This window comes from Monodon monoceros, unplaced genomic scaffold, assembly GCF_005190385.1.
Source record: "Monodon monoceros isolate NGI ecotype Baffin Bay Population unplaced genomic scaffold, NGI_Narwhal_1 Super_Scaffold_18, whole genome shotgun sequence".
Lineage (NCBI taxonomy): Eukaryota > Metazoa > Chordata > Mammalia > Artiodactyla > Monodontidae > Monodon > Monodon monoceros.
The window spans coordinates 68,756,109-68,775,888 of NW_021703774.1; the positions used below are offsets into that span (position 1 = coordinate 68,756,109).

Consider the following 19,780-nt stretch of genomic DNA (forward strand, 5'->3'; position numbering starts at 1 on the left):
GAGAAACCAGTTCTGTCCCTGCCCTGGATAAGGATCTCTGGGCTGGGCTCTTCCCAGGCAGCGGCAGAAACCTGGCTGGCTGACAGCACCCTCACTCCCAGCCGGGGCTGCCAAGAGCTCCCCACTCCAGGCCCACCCGAGGGTGGCCTGGCCCCTTCCTCACCATCCCTCCCACAGTCCAGTCGCACCTTCCTTCCCAGCCCTATTCCCACTCAAAGAGAAGTTCTCCTCAGAGTAGCCTTGTAGGGGGCAGTGTCCCTCCCTCACCTTCTTCCTTGGGTGTCCCAGGAACCCCAGTCCCTCTCCTCCCATCTCTGTTCCCCTTTCCCTTTGGGCTGGTGGGCTGGTGGGGTTTGCCTGAATTGCCCCTTCCTCCCCCGCTCCCCACCCGCTCCCCACAGGGCTGTGACAATTGCTCCCAGACAGCAGGGTCAGCCCCTTGCCCAGTCACTGGCACCAAAGGGGGTGAGATGAGACAGGGTTGACCCCACTTAACCCCAGCCCCTGGTCTCCTCTTGAGCCATCATTCTTTTCCCATGACATTCTGGTCCTTTTCTCATCCCTTGGAGCTGCATGCCCGACTCCTCCAACTGGAAGGGACTTTAAAAGGTCGTCTCCTCCGTTCTTCTGCCTCCTCATCAAATGCCTGGCTGACCTCTGCCCCCGGCCAGCGCCCCAGAAACCTCATTCCTATCCCAGCCCTCCACAGGTCTGGCCAGCCTCTCCCAGCTTCCCCCAGGGGATCCAGCCACTTGCAGGGAGTAGGAGATGAGAAAAGCAGAGAGGAAGGTAATCCTGGCAGCCATCAGAGGAGATCTGGGGGTGTCTGGAGCTGACTGGACTCAGGTCTCAGCTCCCACCCCCACTCATTGAGGTGAGCAGGTGTGTCAGGTCAGGTTGGGATTCAAGCTGGTGACTCAAGCTGGAGCAGCCTGACAGCTGCACGGTCCTCGGCAACGTGCCCTCCCTTCCGGCTGCCCCAAGGTGGAATCTTAGAAGCTGGGAATTGTAGAACCAGAGAACAGAGTCCCAGAAGGAAGGGCCTTTGGGGATCATGCCTCTCCTTTGTTCAAGAAGAAACTGAGGACCAGAAAGTGGTGTGGCCTGCTTGGGGGATCACTCAGGCAGCAGGGAAATCATTGGTCACATTAAGAGGGGTCTGCTTGGTCCCAACAGGTGTCAGCAGGACCCCTCCACATCCTCTTTCTCCCCAGCCGGGGAAGTGGGTGCCCCAGGGTGGAGAAGTGTTAGTCTTCCCCATAGGCTCTCTTCCATCTCTCACCCTGGAAGGGGGACAAGCCTCTGCTCCTTGCTGGGCCTCTCCTCTCCTTCTGGACTGAAGATTATGAGGCCAGGATAGCTGTGGGAGCCCTTCAGGCTCAGGTGGGGGATTATGGGCTAAAGTTTCAGCAGGAGCCTAAGGGCAGGGGATCCTGGGCTCAGCCCAGAGCTGCCTGGGGAGGGAGAGCCACCCTCACTTGGCCCAGCTTTGGGGCGGGACACTGGAGCTTCCTCAGAGGCCTGATGATCCAGCCCCCAATTCATTTCAGCCCACCCAGGGTGTACCTAAGCGTAAGGAGACCCAAGGACCAGACCATCCTCCTCTTGGTTCGACCACAGCACAGGTGTCATTACTGTTTTCAGGGATGCCTACAAAGGCAGGGCCCAGGCCTGGCCTTGGCCAGATGGGCAGCATTTATTCCCTCGACAAACATTTACGGAGCATCAGCTATTCGCCAGACCCTGTGCTGAGCAGGACCAATGCAGTCCCTGACTTTCATCCGTCCTCTCATCCATTGAGGAAATACTCCCCGACCTCCTAGTATGTGCCAAGCACATCATTCCGGCTCCTCGCCCTCAGTTCCAGAGCTGAGCCGGGATGGGACACCCCACAGCAAGATCTGTGGGACAAGGCGTCAGAAGGGCCCTCTCGTGCCATCCTCAGCCTCTACCATCAGGCTGCCCAGGTCTCAGCTCCAGCCCCTTTCCTCACAGCTGGCTATAGAGGCTAATCTTTCAGCGAAACTTTCCTGTAATTGTCCTTCTGTCATCACAGTCCCTGACTCAGAAATCAGCCAAGGAACTGCAGAAACAGAGGCAGAAAGGTGAGGTCATCCTTCCAGCAGCCTGTCTCAGGGCAAGAACGTGGGCCACAACCCGGCTGAGTCCTGGGACTTAACAGAGAAGGAGAGATTGCACCCTCCCACAATCCTCTCTGGCTCACTCCTTCCCTTGCCCCCATTCCTCCAGGGAAGTCCTTCCTAAAGGCTAACTGAAGTTCCTCCTGCTGTAGCTTCAGCTCCTCAAGGGGCTGGAACTCAGAGGACAGGCTCCTTTCCTCAAGTAGCTTTAGAGACTCAGAAGAGGAGTAGTGTGGGCGCACCCACGTGGGGACACTTTCTCCACTTCTCCCAGCTCTCTTTTCTTTTTCTCTTCTCCACCCCTCATCCTTTCCCCTTCCCTCCTCTCTCCTCAGTCCCCGACTCCAGCTCCTGGCTCAGTGCCAGCATTGTTCCTGCCTGGCTCCCCGCTCCCCTCCTCCTTCCCTCCCTGCCCCCTCCAGCCAGCCCTAGGGGCACCAGCCTGCCCAGTCCCTGCCCTCAGTAGCCCCAGGCTGTGGGGGTGGGGTGGGGGCGGGGTGGGAGGAGACCTTTCTGATTCCATCTTCTGCTTCCTCTTTGCTCTGCCCTTCTAGTCCCCACTGATGGCCTCCACCCTGCCATAGAAACCTGGGAGCTTGGGTTACTCAGGGCCCCTGGTTATTTTTAATGCCACCAGCTCAGAAGATAAATATACCTCCCCTCCCCCCAGCTGCCCTGCATAGATCAACACCTCCTCCAGATACCCTCATTCTCCCACCTTTTATCCAATCTCCTCAGTCTTGCTAAATGCCTTCCCATCACATTCCTCCCTAGTGGGTCCCCCCACCTTGGACTCTCAGCAGGAAGACAGCCTGACCCCCAAACCCCCATAGATGAGGTGGGAGGTGTCCCGGTGTCCGGCCTCCACTTGGTGGCTTCCTGAGACAAGGGCTCCATGGGAGCTTCCCCCTCGACTGGCATGGCTGGGGCAAGACTCAGAGAGCCCTGGGGAGGAGGCGCTGGACAGGAGTCACTCCTTGGCCCCAGCCTCAGCCCTGGGGTCCCTCTCCTATTTGGCCAGGGGAGGGGCCAGTTGTCAAGAGCCCACTGCCTCTTCCTCTCCCTTATCCCACTCCATTTCTGTTTGATCCCACAAGACAGGCAAGTTCTTCCTGGAATTAACTTCCAGGCCTCTTGTTTTGGCTCAAAGAACCAAACTCTGGCAGGGAGTTCCCTGGTGGCCTAGTGGTTAGGATTCTGGGCTTTCACTGCCATGGCCTGGGTTCGATTCCTGGTCGGGGAACTGAGATCCCACGAGCCACAGTGCAGCCAGAAAAAAGACAACCCTCTGGCAATATTTCAGGGCAGGAACTGCAGCTCTCCAGGGAGGACAGGAGCGGGGTCCTGGGGTCCAGATGGATTGTTGTTCATTCCTAGAGTGTTGGAATCCCCAGGGTTGAAGAAGCCACCAAGGTCCTCTAGGACAGATCACAAAATGGATCACCCTAGAGTGGTTAGCTGTCTTGTGTCCCAGTAACGGGGCTCACACTCCCTCTGGTGGCAACCTGCTCCAGGACAGAAACAAGTCCTGTGCCCATCTCCTTTGTCTGGGCTGGCATCTGGGCCCGTAGCATCTACTCATCAGGACGGGTTCTGATCTCTGGACCCACTAAGAGAAGTCTGGGCCCTTTTACCCAAGAGCCCCTCAGGCACTTCAAATGACCCCACCGTATGTATTTATTTTCAAATATTTCACATACTCTATCAATAAAGAACTACATTACGCACAGTGGTGTACCTCTCCATCCCCCTTGCATCTCCTCCCTCTTCCCCAGAGGGAACTACTATCCTCTCCTTTATTTTTACCATTATTTTGCCTTTCAAAAACGTTTTTACTACATACGTACATATCTCCAGATAACACATTGTTTTGCAGGGTTTTGAACTTTGATGGAAAAGGCATCTGCCATGTGGATTTTACTGCAGCTTGCTTTTTCTTCTCAACATGATGTTCGTGAGGTTCATCCATACTGATGCGTTTCCACAATTGTACTGAATGAACACACTTCACGATTGTGAAAAATTAAAAAATCTGACAGTACCAAGACACTGTGGAGCAACGGGAACTCTTTGCACACTGTTAGTGGAGAGTAACCTGGTATGCCCGCTTTAAAAAACGATGTGGCAGGAAGTCCCTGGTGGTTCAGTAGTTAAGACTCCAGGCTTTCACTGCCAAGGGCGTGGGTTCGATCCCTGGTTGGGGGGCTAAGATCCCGCAAACTGCGTGGCCAAAAAAAAAAAAAAAAGATGTGGCATTGTGGCATCGTCCAGTGGAGTTGAAGATGTGCCTTCCCTCCAACAAGCAATTCCCTTCCAGATGGCTCCAAAGAGAATGGGACACACACGGGCCCCAGAAGACCTGGCCAAGAATGTTTGCAGCAGCATGGGTAGTAACAACCTAACACACCCCACCTTATTCACTCATTTATTCATTTCACAAACATACACTGAACACCTGTTCAGGACCAGGCGCTTGGACAGACTGAGAGGCGAGCTCTCTGTGCTCAGATTGGGTGGGTATTATTTCCCCCATTTTATAGATGAGGAAGCTGAGACTCAGGGAGGTTAAGTGTCTCTCCAGGACTCAGGTCTGCCACCAGAGCCTATGCTCTTAACATCCTCACCACACATCGTCCAGGTGCCTGGTCCTTCAGTGGGCGCGTTACGGTGTGTCTGTGCCCTCCTTCAGCAGGGTGCTCGGAGCCAAACTCAGCCCTGGAGTGTGGCCAGACCAGCGTGGGGTTGGACAGTCAGTCAGCAAACACCTGATGGGAGCTCAGTGTAGGCAGAGCATCAAGGTACCACCAAACACAGACGGCACCTTCAGCATCTTCCCTGGGATCCCAGCCCAAGACAACCCTAGCTCCCTGATTCCAGCTCCAGTCCAGCCCCAGCTGGCCTTCTCTGTCCACTTCTCCTAAAAACTGGGTGGGTGGGTGGGTGTTGGTGGGGTGAAGACTGGATGATTTTAACCAGGGGAGGGTGTTTTAAGTTAGTCATCTCCCGGTTGGTGCTGTGTGTGCTAAGGTGGCCCTGAGTGAGATGCTAGGAGAAGCATGAGGGATGGTAGAGATTAAAGACTTTCCCACAAGGTCCTCTCTGACTCATCCCCTGACCCCGCCCCCCCATCATCACCTTCTTTCCCAGAGAGAGGGAGGTGCAGGCTGAGTCAGAACTCTGAGTTCAAGTTCTATTTGTGTGGTCTTGGATAGGTTCCTTAGCTTCTTTAGGTTGTTTCCTCTGTTAGAAAATCATGAATGATAATGATGGTAATAGTACCTACCTCACTACCTAGATATTATAGCTTAAACTCATCATCACAGGATTTCCCCAGGGAATGTAGCTTCTCTTGTGGCAATAGTAGCGCCCGGTGGCCGTGCCCCACTGCAGCCCCTTTTACTTTGCGGGGGTGGAGACCTGAGCTGAGCCGGAGCAGGCGGGTGGCTGCTGCTTTGCAAGCTGCTCAGCAAACCACAGACCCAGCGCGTCACAGAGAGAAGGGAACAGCTCATCATTCTGTACTTTTATCCTCTGTCCCTGAACAACCTAGTCCATGCTCACAGTCCCCCAGCTTATCCACCCCACTCGGGCATCATCCTTCTAAATGTGATCCCCAACCCTGCACATCTGACAGCCACTGCACCTCTCCCCATGCCACCCTCCCTCCCCACCCTAGGGCCAAGCCACCAGTATGGGAATCTTCCCTGTCCCCTCCCGCCATCCCACATCTAACTCTTATTGGAACCGACACATCCTAAGTATTCTCACACTCATCCCTCCTCTCCGCCCCTAGGCTCTGGTCTCACCACCTCGAAGGTGGCAACTACCTCCTGATTGGCCATCCTGCCTGTCTCCCCCCAGCCCGCCCCAATCCTTCACAGTGATCTCACCAGGTTACCCGTGGTTGAGGTTAAAACCTTTTCAGGGCTCCTAGCTGCCTGGAGGGCAAAGGCCCCAAATGAACCACACGGCCACCTCCTTTGCCCCCTCCCCCCTCCTCCTCCAGTTCATCACGCCTCTCTACCCGGATCGCACTCTATGGTTCCCACGTCTGTCCTCCAACGTGCCCATCGGCTTCCTGAGGGCAGCGCTCCACATTAGTCATTTTTGATTCCTTCACAATATTTATTTAGTGCCTATGGTGCACCTGGCACTCAATAAGTGCTTTCTAAATATTATTTGAATAAATTACTGTGGAAACCACGACCCAAAGAGGTGAACTGACTAGTCCAAGGTTGCATAGAGAGACAAGGCTCTTTGTTCAATGCTTTTCCCATGCTACTTGCCTTCCCTTAACCCCTCCCTCAGGATGGAGAATGAGGAGTCCAGCTGGCCTGTTGTGGATGTGAGGGAAAGGAGAAAGCTGCAAAACAAAGCCAGCCCCATCATCCCTCCAGCCGGGAGAGGAAAAAATGAAGAGAGAAGGAACATTTCAGCCTCCCAGACCCAGCTCCAGCTCCAAGCCTCCCTCACGGGGATGGGGAAAAGCAGCATGGAAAGGGAGGGTCCAGCCAGTACCCAAAGCTCTCAGGCCAAAGCCAGACTTCCCAGGAGGGGTCCCTGGGCCCGCTCTCTGCTCTGCTGATCGCTTCCTTCGCACCCGCTCTCTCCCTCTCTCTATGTCTCCAGATCTCTCGGTACAGAGCTTCCCAAAGTTGCCGTCTCTCTTACCATCTGGTCTCCAACCTACTCACTTCCTTCTTCCTGTCTCTTTTCTTGTTGTCAAAAGACTTGTGACTCCTTGCTGACGTTACTCCTTGCCACACATGTCCAGCAGGACCCATCTAGTCCTGGAAGTGGAGGGGAAGAGAGAAGGGGGACAGGGAGATAAAAAGGAGGGGTCAAGTTAGGGATAGGGCAAGAGTGATGTCCTGCCCCTGCCCTAGCCTCCGTATTATGAGGCAAAGAAGTGAGAGGTAGGGGAGGTAACAAAAAAGAACAGCTTTAGATCTCTCTGACCACTGCCTGCAATGACACTCTGTTGGGTCTCCCTCTCCTGTCCCTTAAGCACACTTTGGCAGACCCGCCCCGAGGCTTCCTTCTCCTCTGCAGGACAGAGGAGGAGACAGGGGTGAGTGCCACTTACCCAGGGCTACAGTCAGCCTTCCTCAGATGCAGACCTCCCTTGGGGGCGGTGATGCCCAAAGCTTGCTCCCCATGGGGGGCTCCTTTCACAGAGTCCTCTCGGCACACAGAACCTCGCCTGTCCCTCCCTGTGGCCCCCTCTATTCCCAGCCATCCCTCTCCAGTGTCTGTGTCTCAGTGAGGCCCAGATGAACAAACCCCGTGCCCTAAAAGACAGCTGCCCAGAGGTGGGACACCAATGTGCCCTTCATGCGGATGCCCGGCCGTGAGGAGTCATCCCCTTGGAAGTCCACACCCACTCGCCTCAGTAGGCATCACCCTTCCCCTCGGAGCAGAGGAGGGGAAGCCGCAGCCTGCCCTCCAGGGCTGGCCACCCTGCAATCCAATGCTGCGGTGTGCAACCTCTTTGCCCTCCGCCTGCCTTCTCTCCTGGGGACTGGGGCAAGGGTGAAGCCTTGCAGACGAGTCTGGCAACTTTCTTTAGGATATGTATGGTGCTCAGAGGCTATTATCTTTTAGTTTCGGAACTTAGCTGCAGTCCTGAGACATGAGTAGCTTCAGAAATTCTTCATCAACCATGATTCCAAGTTGCCTTGCCATCTGCTCATCTTCCTCTGGGATCAATTCCAACCTGCCAAGGTCCCTCTTAAAATACTGTGTCCAGAACAATACTCCAAATGCGGAAGGGCAAAGGGAATGTCACCACCCCTGATCTGGACGCCTTGCATCTACGAATCACTTATATCCTTTTTACTCTTTTAGGTGGCCACATCACAGTGGTGGTTCATAACAAGCTTGTGGTCTGCTAAAACCCCCAGGTTTTCTTCACTAGATAGGCTTTATTCTTTTCTCTTCTTATGCTGTTGATTTTTTTTTTTGAAGCCTAAAGCAGAATTTTACATTTATCCCTATTAAATGTCATCTGGTTCATTTTTTTTCCTATTCTGTCAAACCCTCTCATTTCTTGCATAATATGTAGACTTGATCAATATGGCTTCTATGATTTCATCCAAGTCTTTAATAAAAACTTGTGATCTTCGGACCAAGGACAGAACCCTGAGGGCCCACAGAACCCTCTTCAGCTTTCTCATGGACATCTCTGGGGATGGCTACTGAACTTTGTATCCACCCAGTGTAGTATCACACAGTCCATGTGTCCTGGCCAGGCACAGGGACATAAGAAGTGCAGGCAAAGGCCTCATAAAAATCCCAGTAACAGGCCTTCCCTGGTGGCGCAGTGGTTGAGAGTCCGCCTACCAATGCAGGGGACACGGGTTCGTGCCCCAGTCCGGGAAGATCCCACGTGCCGCGGAGCAGCTGGGCCCGTGAGCCATGGCCGCTGAGCCTGCGCGTCCGGAGCCTGGGCTCCGCAACGCAACGGGAGAGGCCCGCATACCGCAAAAAAAAAAAAAAAAAGAAAGAAAAAAAAGAAATCCCAGTAACAATGCAACCCCCCCGAGGGAGGAGAGGACACCTGGCCCAACTTGTGCCCATTGAGTGTCCCCTGGTCGCATGGAAGGCCTCATTTTCCTCAGCTTCTCATTGCCTCAAATATCAGTTATCTGTTTAGAATGGTCTGGGCCTTGGTGTCCGCTCCACCAGCTGTGGTTGCTGGGACCCACCTTCTCCGGCCTTAAAAAAAATCAACATCCCACTCTTCTCCAGCATTTCAGATCATCTCTGCCTTCCAAGATTCCCAAAACTCACCAAGAGTGGTTCACGGGAAGGGTTTGCTCTAGCTTGATGGCTTTCATGGTGATGGTCCTCAAAAAGGCTTTGTACAAAGACGTCCCCATACCCGGTCTTCTTTGATGCTCAGAACAAACGCCTGGGGGTGGGTAAGTATTCACCTCCTTTACCAAACAGGTAAACTGAGGCTCAGTTGGAGAAGCTATGTGATTTGCCTAAGGTCATTCAGCTAGAAAGTGTAAAAGTCAGACCCAGTGCTCTTTGCATGAAACACAGTCCAAATGTGTCCCCTCTGGGTGAGAGTGAGAGGCCCAGGAGGGAAACTCCCCACAGCGGTGCCACCCCACATTTCCAGGGGACCCCCCCCCTTGGAGGATCCCAGGGATCTCAAGTATTCAGCTTCTCTCTTCCCACAGCCAGGAAGAGAAAGAGGAGGGAGAGTTGCCAAGTGACCTCCCCTGGACACAACTTTTGGGATGCCCCAGCCCAAACCAAACCGCAGGATGTGAGGCAATGTGGGGATGGAGAAGCCTCAGCCTCCCGGTCTGCACTATGTCTCAGTCAATCCCCCCACTCCACGCCCACCGGCCCCTCCCTTTCTGCTCCACATGTGGTAGTGAATTCAAAGTCCAGTTGGCCTGGTGGGATGGCCTCCTGGTCATTGACCCTGCTGTACCCCCTTTCCAGAAAACCTTCTCCATTATCTGTGCTCCCCCAGGTCTCTGTGGATAGCTCAGGTGCTAAGTATTATGATAATATTACCTCCACCACCATTGCTGTTGCCCTCACATTACCAAACTATGTGCTCCTCCAGGGCTGGGACAGAGTGCTGACACATAGTAGGTCTCAATGAACACTTGTAGAGCTAAATTGGATTTACATGAGCAGAAATTCCTTCCCCAAAGACCCCCCTCAGTCTCATTATCTCTGGCCCTCTCCCTCGGACCCTGCTTCCCCTTTACGCTACAAACCCCAAATCCCACCTCTCTCACTACCCAGTTCAAGGACCCCTCCTCCTCCAGGCCTTCCCAGCTACTCCCGCCCTCAGTGAGCTCTTCGTTTCCTGAACTGTGGAACCCTCAAAGGGATATTTTGAGGATTCAGTCAGATAACGTAAATAAAATGTTAGAACGTGATTGGCATATTACAAAGCCTCGATAAATTTGGACTAGTTGTGACAAAAGATGCCTCTGCTTTCTGCTTCCTCTTCTTGGCCCGGTCTGCGAGCCACCAGGGGGCGCCCTCTGCCCAAAAATCCCTGACAACGAGGCCAGGATGGGGTGTCCTTCCCTGCGAACTGGCGGGGCGGGCGGGGGCTTCCATTACGTAAAAAGTGGGTATATGCACCTCAGGTTATATGAAAGATGAGTAGAAAGGATGGAGGTGAATAATGGGGAGAACATCCTTTTGCCTGCTCTCTCCGTTTCCTGGTGGAGACTGAGGAAATAGGGTGTGTGTGCATATGGGGTGTTTCCCAGTAGGACACATTTGTTCTTGTGTTCCAGGCAATGTCTCTTCTAACTTCTCTCTGCAATGCTGCCTTCTTGCAGTATTTCAGGAGGGTGAGCCTTCGCTATTTACGAAAAACATGGCCACATCTATTCTTTCAACAGTCCCATGACAGTTCCATCATCACTCCCATTTTTTGGATGAAGAAACTGAGTCTTAGAGGAATTCAGTAAGTGATAGCTCTCTTGGATGCGCTGAGTAACTGAGACTCGCACCCCCTCGCAGGACTGAATCCCCTGGCACCCCCTCCACAGGCTCAGTTCTGTGTATAATCTGCTTTTATCTGCGGCTCTGACCTTGCCTCACGGCCTCTTCCCCCTGAAAGCCACCATCGGATCGGATTCTCCGGGCATGGCTTTTCCTTTGGTTTCACTCTCCAGCATACCGGGGGCACAGGGACAAAGGCTGCCGTCGTTTCTCTGAACTCTAAGGGGTTAAGGCCTGGGTCCCGCCCCTTTTCCCGCCAGGCTGGCGGGAGTATGAATAGCCTCGCTCCCACTCCCGACTCTCAGTCGCTTCAGCTGCTCCTCGCCCCGCCCCGTCATTGTCCCCATCCGTCTTCTTTACCCTTCCGTCCTAAAAGCTTTGAGAGCTACTGGCTTCTCCCGGTGCTTCGCCTCTCTCCACTTTCGGTGGGTCAGACGGGCAGGATGGAGGGCTGCCTGGGGGAGGAATCTTTTCAGATGTGGGAGCTCAACCGGCGCCTGGAGGCCTACCTGGCCCGGGTCAAGGCGCTAGAGGAGCAGAATGAGCTGCTCAGCGCGGAGCTCGGGGGTCTCCGGGCACAGGCCGGGGACGCCTCCTGGAGGGCCCGTGCCGACGACGAGCTGGCGGCCCTGCGGGCCCTCGTCGACCAGCGCTGGCGGGAGAAGCGCGCGGCCGAGGTGGCGCGCGACAACCTGGAAGAAGAGGTGGAGGGCGTGGCGAGCCGGTGCCAGCAGCTGCGGCTGGCCCGGGAGCGGACCGCGGAGGAGACGGCCCGCAGCCGGCGCGCGGTCGAGGCCGAAAAGTGCGCCCAGGCCTGGCTGAGCACCCAGGCGGCGGAGCTGGAGCGCGAGCTGGAGGCTCTGCGCGCGGCGCACGAGGAGGAACGCGCGGGCCTGAACGCTCAGGCTGCCTGCGCCCCCCGCGGCCCCGCTCCGCCCCGCGGGCCCCCCGTGCCGGCCCCCGAGGTTGAGGAGCTGGCGCTGCGGCTGGGCGAGGCGTGGCGCGGGGCAGTGCGCGGCTACCAGGAGCGCGTGGCGCACATGGAGACGTCGCTGGGCCAGGCCCGCGAGCGGCTGGGCCACGCGTTGCAGGGCGCCCGCGAGGGTCGACTGAAGCTGCAGCAGCTCCAAGCGGAGCGCAGCGGCCTCCAGGAGCGCAGGGCCGCGCTGGAGCAGAGGTTGGAGGGCCGCTGGCAGGAGCGGCTGCGGGCTACTGAGCAGTTCCAGGTGAGGAAGGCTGGGGGCCTGGGCAAGACAAGGCTTCAGGAAGTCCCGTTGGGGATCAGAGACCTGGGAAAGGGAGTGGGAAGTGGGGGGTGTGGTGGCTGCAGATTCAGGGGCCACTTCTTAGAAAACCATGCCTGGTGCCACTGTCCTAGACTTTCACAACTCTGTCTAGTGTAGGGCTGGAATGATGGAGGTTCAGACCTCAAAGCACACCCCCTCTAAGGGCAGACAGGCACAAGACTGCAGCGGCCTCCTCACTGTCTAAACGGCACCTTCGTACCCTGATGGCCCCTGGACCCCTCCCTAGGCCCTGCTGTTGCTCAGAAGATGCTCAGAACTTTCCCTCTCAGTGCTGATCTGATGGTCTGGCCACTCAAGAGTCTCCAAGTTCCCAGCTGCCCTCCTCCCCCTGACAGGAGAGGGTGAGGGGCCCTGGATGGGGAGCCACCAGCCCTTCTCTCCCTTGTCTGGGCTTTTCGGCTCCCGAGCACATTCCAGAGGCCCGGGACAGCTGCTCCCCCTCACACTGCGCAGATGTGACCAGCAGCTGAGAAAACAGCCTCCTGCCTGGGCCAGACAGAGGTCTCACCATGACCGCCCCCCCCACCCCCGCTTCAGAGGAGAAAGATTCCAGAACATGTGGGAAGTGGAGGGGGTGGGGGCCTAGCCTGGGGAGCAGGAGACAGTGACTGGGACCCGGGCTGTTTGGCTTCCAATCCTGTAGGCTCCAGGCCTGGTGATTAATGGTTTTTCCTTCTGCTTCCACTTTTTTCCTTCTCCTCCTCTCTGTAAGCCATCTCCTCTCCTCCCTCGCCCCCCCTTCCTGTGGGAACTGAACTCTGAGCAGCATGTGCTACCATTCAGTCAGCATCCGTAGAGGAGGAGCCAGGCCGTGGGAGAGGGCTGAGAGGGGCCGCTGTGCTCCTCTCGGGGGCTTCGGGAGGGGTTCTCTGGGCGGGAAGTGGGGTAGGGGAGGCCGGAATCCGCTCTGCAGAGAAGTGAGGGAGCAGAAAATGCTGCTGCAGTGGCCAATGGGGATGCAGGTACGTTAGCAGAAGGACCCCGTCCCTTCACTGACTGCCTCTGGCTTGCTCTGCAGCTGTCCGTGGAGGCCCTGGAGCAGGAGAAACAGGGCCTACAGAGCCAGATCGCCCAGGTCCTGGAAGGCCGGCAGCAGCTGGCACACCTCAAGATGTCCCTCAGCTTGGAGGTGGCCACATACAGGTACAGGTTGACCCTGACCCATGCAGGCACACAGATGCACACATACATGCAGGGGCAGACTCCTTGGCTGAAGAGGCCCAGGGCCACGGGTGGTGGAGGCTCTGCCACTGCTCGGTCCTGTGACTCTAGGCTGATCCCTTCCACACCACGATGTGTGCCACCTAAGCCCACCTGCTCTCTCGTGGGTTCAGGACCAGAGAAGCATCCTGTGCCCAGGAGATCCCCCAAGGAGAGGTGACATAGCTGAGTGGGACAGCCTCAAAGGAGAGGGCTGGACACGTGTGGGTCATCCAGATCCAGAACCTTACCCCAAGGGGCTGAAAAGCCCAGTCTCTGTGTGTGTGCTCACACAGAGAGGGTGATGTCCTTGAGCAGCCTCAGGAAGAAGGAGTTGCAGGTGTGGGCCGGTGGCACTGACTTGCCACCTGACCTGGGCCTCAGTCTCCTTGTCGGGAGGATGGGAGATGGGCTGGGTGACAGCCAAGATCCCTTCCATCCTGAATGTCCTGGGGCCTGGCTTCTCTCGAGCCTTGGCCCCGCCCAGCCCTTCTACTGACCACATTCCCTGTTGGCTCAGGAAAGGTTGAGACCAAGGAAGTGCTGCTTCTCTGGCTCTGTGGCCTTGGGCAAACCCAGTTTCTGGGAAACTGGCCTGGTTAGCCAAGGATCCACTGATGAAGCCTGAGGAAGGGGCTTTGCTACTGTGAAGGGCTGTGTACCCCAAGCCTGCAGGGTGGAGCCAGGGCTAGACAGGCTATGAGGACAGTGCCCCCAGAATCCACAGGCAAACAAAAGCAGGGGCCCTGGGACAGGTTAAGGAGGGGAGGGGAGGCCGGGCCCAGAGAGGGAAGGTCGGTGAGGATCTAGGGATGAAGAAGAGAGGGCCTCCACCTCCATGGGGCACAGAGCTCAGGGACCATGATGCTGCATCGAGAAGGACAGAGGTGAGACCATAGAAAACACTAACCAGACTCAGAGATCATGAAGAAGAGCACAGAGGAGATAGATGTTCAGGATAACTTGTTGAATTGATTGGTCCTCCCCCCCCCCCCCCCCCCCCTTCGGTCCCCCCCCCCCCCCCCCCCCCCCCGCAATCGGTCCCCTCCTCCTCAGTCCCCACGGGGCACTAAGGCAGGGGCATGTACACGAAAGCCTCCATTGCCCTGAAAGGCTTGGGATCCAGAGTACTTAGAGATCCCAAGGTGAGGGCCTTGACCCCTAAATCAAACCACTGAGGGGAAAGGACTGCGCAGGCTTAACCTGGATTTTGAGGCATGAAAAGGATTTGGAGAGAGGGAGCTGAATTCATTGGCTTTTGTCTGGAACCAGCTCTGGGGGCCCTGGGGGAGAAGGAGGAGGGAGCCTATCCCATGGGAACGGCCTGAGAATTCCCACTTCCCCTGGGAAGCCCCCTACTCAGACCCTCCAGATGGCAGTGTGGACAAAGGCATCAATTAGCATGAGAATCGGCCCCCCACACGGAGGATGAGGTCATAGGCCTGGGGTTGGGAGGGGACTAGTCTAAGCAATGTGTGGGTGTGTGTGTACACTGTGTGGACTGTGTGGGAATCTGCTTGTGTGTCTGTGAGTCCAGCTGTGTGTCCCAAATAAGTGTGTGACTCCGTGTGACCAAATGGGTGATATCTGTGGGATGTGACCATGTGATTTCATGTGCAGAGCCAAGTATGTGTGTGGCTTTTGTGTGATAGTGGTGAAAATGAAGAGATAGCCTGCCAGGCCAGGGACGCGCATGCTCAGCCGTGACTTTTGCCTGGCTGGCTTGCCGGCTGGCCTGTGGGCAGAGGGCTGACCCAGCTTTTCCTCCCTTGTCCCCAGAACCCTCCTAGAGGCAGAGAACTCCCGGTTGCAGACACCTGGCAGCGGTTCCAAGGCTTCCCTCAGCTTCCTGGGTAAGAGGAGGGGCCAAGGTCCCCCCAAAACTTTACCTTTCTTTCCTCTTCACACCCAGAGCGATGCCTTTCCTGAAAAGCAGCAGTCTTAAGTCTTGACACCGTGGTCCTCCACGGCAGCGAGCATACTCTTAGCCCAGCCCATAAAAGGCAGGAGCAGGACCCTCTTGCCAGAAGTGGTAGCTGCTCCCCTACCCCACCCCCAACCTGTATGTGCTGACACCGTTTCTTCCCCTCTACCTTTCCAGACCCTAAGCTGGAGCTGCATTTCCCTGGGACCCCAGAGGGCCGGCGTCTGGGACCTTTGCTTTCTGTGCTGAGCCCTACTCCCCTCTCCTCACCTTTGCCTGATACCCTTGAAACACCTGTGCCAGGCTTCCTGAAGAGCCAGGAACTCCTTCAGGGCCATGCCCCCACCTCAGCCAGCACCCCCATTCCGCCCACACCTCAGGCTCCCCGCCCTGCCACAGATGCCAAGATCAGAGCCCAGGATGCCCCTCTCTCCCTGCCCCAGCCACAGGTTGGGATGCAACAGGTTCCAGAAGCGGTGTGGGCTGAAGCCAAGGTGGCCATCCCTGCCAGCGTCCTGCCAGGACCAGAGGAGCCTGGGGGCAAGGAACAAGAGCCCAGTCCAGGCCAGTCCTCTGAAGATCATGCCTCCCTGGCTCCAGCCCTCAGCCCTGACCATCCCAGTTTAGAGGCCAAAGATGGAGAACCCAGTGGGTCTAGCAGATTCCAGGAGGAAGGGGAAGGACAAATCTGGGGGCTGGCAGAGAAAGAAACAGCTGTAGAGGTCAAAGTAATAAGCAGCTTGCAGCAGGAAACATGGCAAGAAGAGGGGGATCTGGACATGAAAGAAATCCAAGACTCCCCGCGTCCTTTGGAAAAAGAAACTCTGAAGTCTCTGGAAGAGGAGATTCAGGAGCCACTGATTTCTCTGGAAAAACAGTGCCATGAGACAATGAGATTTCTAGAGAAGGAGAATCAGGAATCTCTGAGGTCTTTGGAAGAAGAGAACTTAGAAACACTAAAAACTCTAGAAAAGGAGAATCAAGAGTTATTGCAGTCTTTAGAAGGAAAGGAGATGGAGGTAATGAGACCTCTAGAAAAAGAGACTCTAGAAGTACTTAAGCCTATAGGAAAAGAGGATGCACAGACATTGCAATCACCAGAAAAGGAGAGTCAAGAAATAATGAGGTCTCTTCAAGGAAATGTAGGAGCATTTTTATCTCCAGGAAAGGAAAATCAAGAATTAGTGAGGTCTCTAGAAGAGGAGAACTTTGAGTTATTGAGAGCTCTAGAAAAGGAAAGGCAAGAGCCACTGAGATGTCAAGAAGTAGAGAACCAGGAAACATTGAGACGCTTAGCAAAAGAGAATCTAGAGCCACTGAGATCTCTAGAAGAAAAAGACCAGGAGACATCAAGACCTCTAGGAAAAGAGAATCCGCCACGGAGGTCTCTAGAAAAAGAAGACCAGATGACATTGAGCCCTCTAGAAAAGGGGAAACCAGAGGCACTAAAGTCTCTTGGAAAAGACCAGGAGATAGTTAGACTTCTCGAAAAAGAGAATCAAGACTTATTAAGGTCCCTAAATGAAGAGAGTGTAGAGGCAGTGAGATCTTTAGGAACAGAGACTCTAGAACCACTAAAGCCTACAGGAGAAGAAAACCTGGAAATGTTGAAACCTCTAGAAAAGGAAAGTCAAGAACCACTGGGGTCTGTGGAAGGGAATCAAGAGACACTGAGACCCCTAGAAAAGGAGACTCAGAAATCACTGAGCTCTCTGGGAGGGCAGAGTGTAGAGGATATGAGATCTCCAGAGGAGGTAGACAAGGGAAGTCAAAGGTATCTGGAAGAGGAAGAGAACGTGGAGAAGGGAGAGAATTCAAAGCCACCGAGGTCCCTGGAGGAGGAGGGACAGGAGCTGCCACTCTCTGCACATCTGCAGAAGTGGGAAGATACGGTGCAGGGGGGTCAAGAACTGGATCAGGAAACTTCCCCTGGGAGACCTGAAGTGGACAGTGCGGACGAGGCAGAGATGGAACCTAGGGAATGGGAGAGCTTCGCTGGGAAGGGGGAGGCTGTAGACCAGGGGGAGCTGCAGCTGACGGCCACAGGCAAGGCCTGGAGCCCAGGTGAGGGGCAGCCAGGGAGCTCCGAGCCCAAAGAGCAGAGGGTCTCAGCTGAGGGAGCCAGTGGGGTGGGAGGCACTGAGGGCCTCCAGGACCCTGAAGAGCAGCCAGACCAGGTGGGGACCCCGGGCCTCCCAGCTCCCCAGGGAATGTCAGAGGTGCTAGAGCCAGTGTTGGAAGGTGAGGATGTGGCCCCCAGCGATGGCCGAGCCTCCCCAGAGGTCACCTTGGGCTTAGAGACTGCAGGAGCGGAACAGGGACCGGAGCAGGAGGCGGAAGGGCTGGAGGACCCAGGCGGCCTGGCCAGAGAGGAGGTGATGGAGCCACCCCTGGGGGAGGAAGGTTTGGAGGCAAAGAGAGTACAGGGCTTGGAAGGGCCCAGAAAGGAGCTGGAGGAGGCAGCTGCTCTGGAGCCAGAGCTCTCCACACTGCCCAGGAAGAGCAGAGACCCGCTGGACACTGCCAGGGGCTGGGAGGAGTCTGAGCCTGAAGCCCCTGAGGAAGCAGAGGAGATGTTCCCTGCTGAGACCTCGTGCTGCGATGGAAGTGATACACCTCAACCCAGGCCCTTGAGCTCCGAGGGAGCAAAGGAGGATGCCAAAGCAGCGCTGGGGCTACCCAGCCCGCAGCCCACTGAGTCCTGCTCACCCATCCCAATCCCTGAAGATGCCCCTGGGCCCCAGCCCCTGGCTGAGGGTAGCCAAGAGGCTAGCTGGGGGCTGGCAGGCACGGCTGAGGTCCTGGGAAAGGCGGAGGGTGAGCAGGAGGATATGGGCTCCGGGGGAATCCCTGAAGGCCTCTCAGAGGAGGGGGAGGAGAGCAGAGAAGAGAGTGAGGCTGATGAGCTAGGGGAGACCCTTCCCGACTCCACGCCCCTGGGCCTCTACCTCGGGTCCCCTGCTTCCCCCAAGTGGGACCTGGCTGGAGAGCAGAGGCCCTCCCCTCAAGAGGAGACTGGAAAGGAAGGCTGGGGCCCTGCAGTCCTGGCCTCTGAGGGCCTTGGGGCCCATCCCTCAGAGGAGGAGGAGGGGGGAGATGAGGAGGAACGTGGCCATGACTCTGAGCTGTCGGAAGAATTTGAGGACTTGGGGACTGAGGCTTCTCTTCTTCCTGGGGTCCCTGGGGAGGTGGCAGAACCTCCGGGCCAGGTGCCCCCGTTGCTACTGGAGCCTGCAGCCTGGGATCCGGATGGGGAATCTGATGGATTTGCAGACGAGGAAGAGAGCGGGGAGGAGGGAGAGGAAGAAGATGAAGAAGGGGAGAGGGGGCCAGGGGCAGGGCGGTGGGGGGCAGGGCCCTCTGTGGGCAGCCTCCCGGCCCTGAGTGGCCCTCAGAGAGGGAACCTCCTGGGGTCTGAGACCATGGATGTCAGTGTCCCCTGGGATGATGGCTTGAGGGGTGCGGCATCTGACGCCCCCATGACTGCCCTGGAGACTGAGTCCCAGGACAGCACGGAGGCCTCAGGATCAGAGGACGAGTCTGATGCTATTCCCCTGGAGAGGGAGGGCCAAGTCCCTGGCCCTCTGGGGACCCTCAGTGCGGTGGAGGACACGGGCTTGGAGGCAGGGGACACCCTTGGTGTCAATGGCCAGGGCCCCAGCCTGAAGGAAGAGTTGGAGCATGTGAACGGGGGTGTGGTGAACGGGCTGGAGCAGTCTGAGGGAGTAAGGCAGGGGAAACCGGGGCCCCCTGAGGGTGACCAAGGGAGCCCCTTGGAGGAGGAGGAGGAGGGGGGTGCCCTGAAGACCCCTTGGGCAGGGGCTCCGCTTCACCTGGGCCAAGGCCAGCTCCTGAAATTCAGTCAGCGAGAGGGAGATGGAGACTCCTGGTCCTCAGGGGAGGACTAGGGGAAGAGCACCCCCTCCTGCACTGAGGTCTTGGGCAGGGGGGTATCCCCAAGCCCCCTCCCTGCTCGGAGGCAGCACCCTTAACTTATCTCTTGACCTGTGGTTTCTGTCTGAGAGGCCTGGCTAGCCGAGGTGAAATGGGTGTGGCAAAGGGACCCGTTCCAAGAATGCAGGCTCTGGGAATAGAAACCAGCCCCTTGGACCCTGCTAAGGGGGACATCCGGCCTGCACTGTCCCACGAGGCTGAAGCCAACTGAATCTCTGTAGGACTAGGCCCCCCCTTTTCCTTGCACTCCCTTTCCTCCCCATCCCATCAGCTGGAAAAGGCCAGAGGCCCAGTGGCTCCTCCATGGGGAGGGGGCCGTGGTGGTCCATGCGCCAGGGCTCACCAGCTCTGCCCTTCTTCACTGCACCCTCATGGGATGTCTGGCTGATGGCTACTGGGGGTGAGGGGGTGCTTCTATGTCCTGACCCCCCACATGCCTGCCATGTTGTAGCCCCATCTGGCTTTTCCCTGCCTGAATAAAGTAATACCTCCGCCCATAAAGTCTGGACTCTTCCTTCCTCAGTTCAGGGGGGCCTCAGGGCTGACACAGAAGCAGAGGAGACTGGGAGAGGAGGCAGGCGATGCTAGTGTGAGGGAGGGGCTGCCTCCTGAGGAGAGGAGGACCTGGAAGGCCTCATGGGGGAGACACGGCGGACAGACAAAGGCTGCAGGCAGCAGTGCTGGAGACCTGGGGAGGGAGGGGGTGTTGTTTGACCAGGGAAGGAGGGCCAGCCCCTGTGGCCTGGGCGCCTGCAGAAGTCAGG

The 19,780-nt window shown here is 56.6% G+C and overlaps 1 protein-coding gene across 1 annotated transcript; it reads left to right on the forward strand.

Moving 5' to 3' along the window:
* Positions 1–10,951: 10,951 nt before the first annotated feature.
* Positions 10,952–19,507, forward strand: NES (nestin). Its single transcript, XM_029229361.1, has 4 exons — positions 10,952–11,857; positions 12,957–13,081; positions 14,918–14,991; positions 15,240–19,507. The coding sequence occupies exons 1-4, from the start codon at positions 11,075–11,077 to the stop codon at positions 18,968–18,970; spliced, it is 4,713 nt and encodes a 1,570-aa protein (XP_029085194.1). The 5' UTR covers positions 10,952–11,074; the 3' UTR covers positions 18,971–19,507.
* Positions 19,508–19,780: the final 273 nt, after the last annotated feature.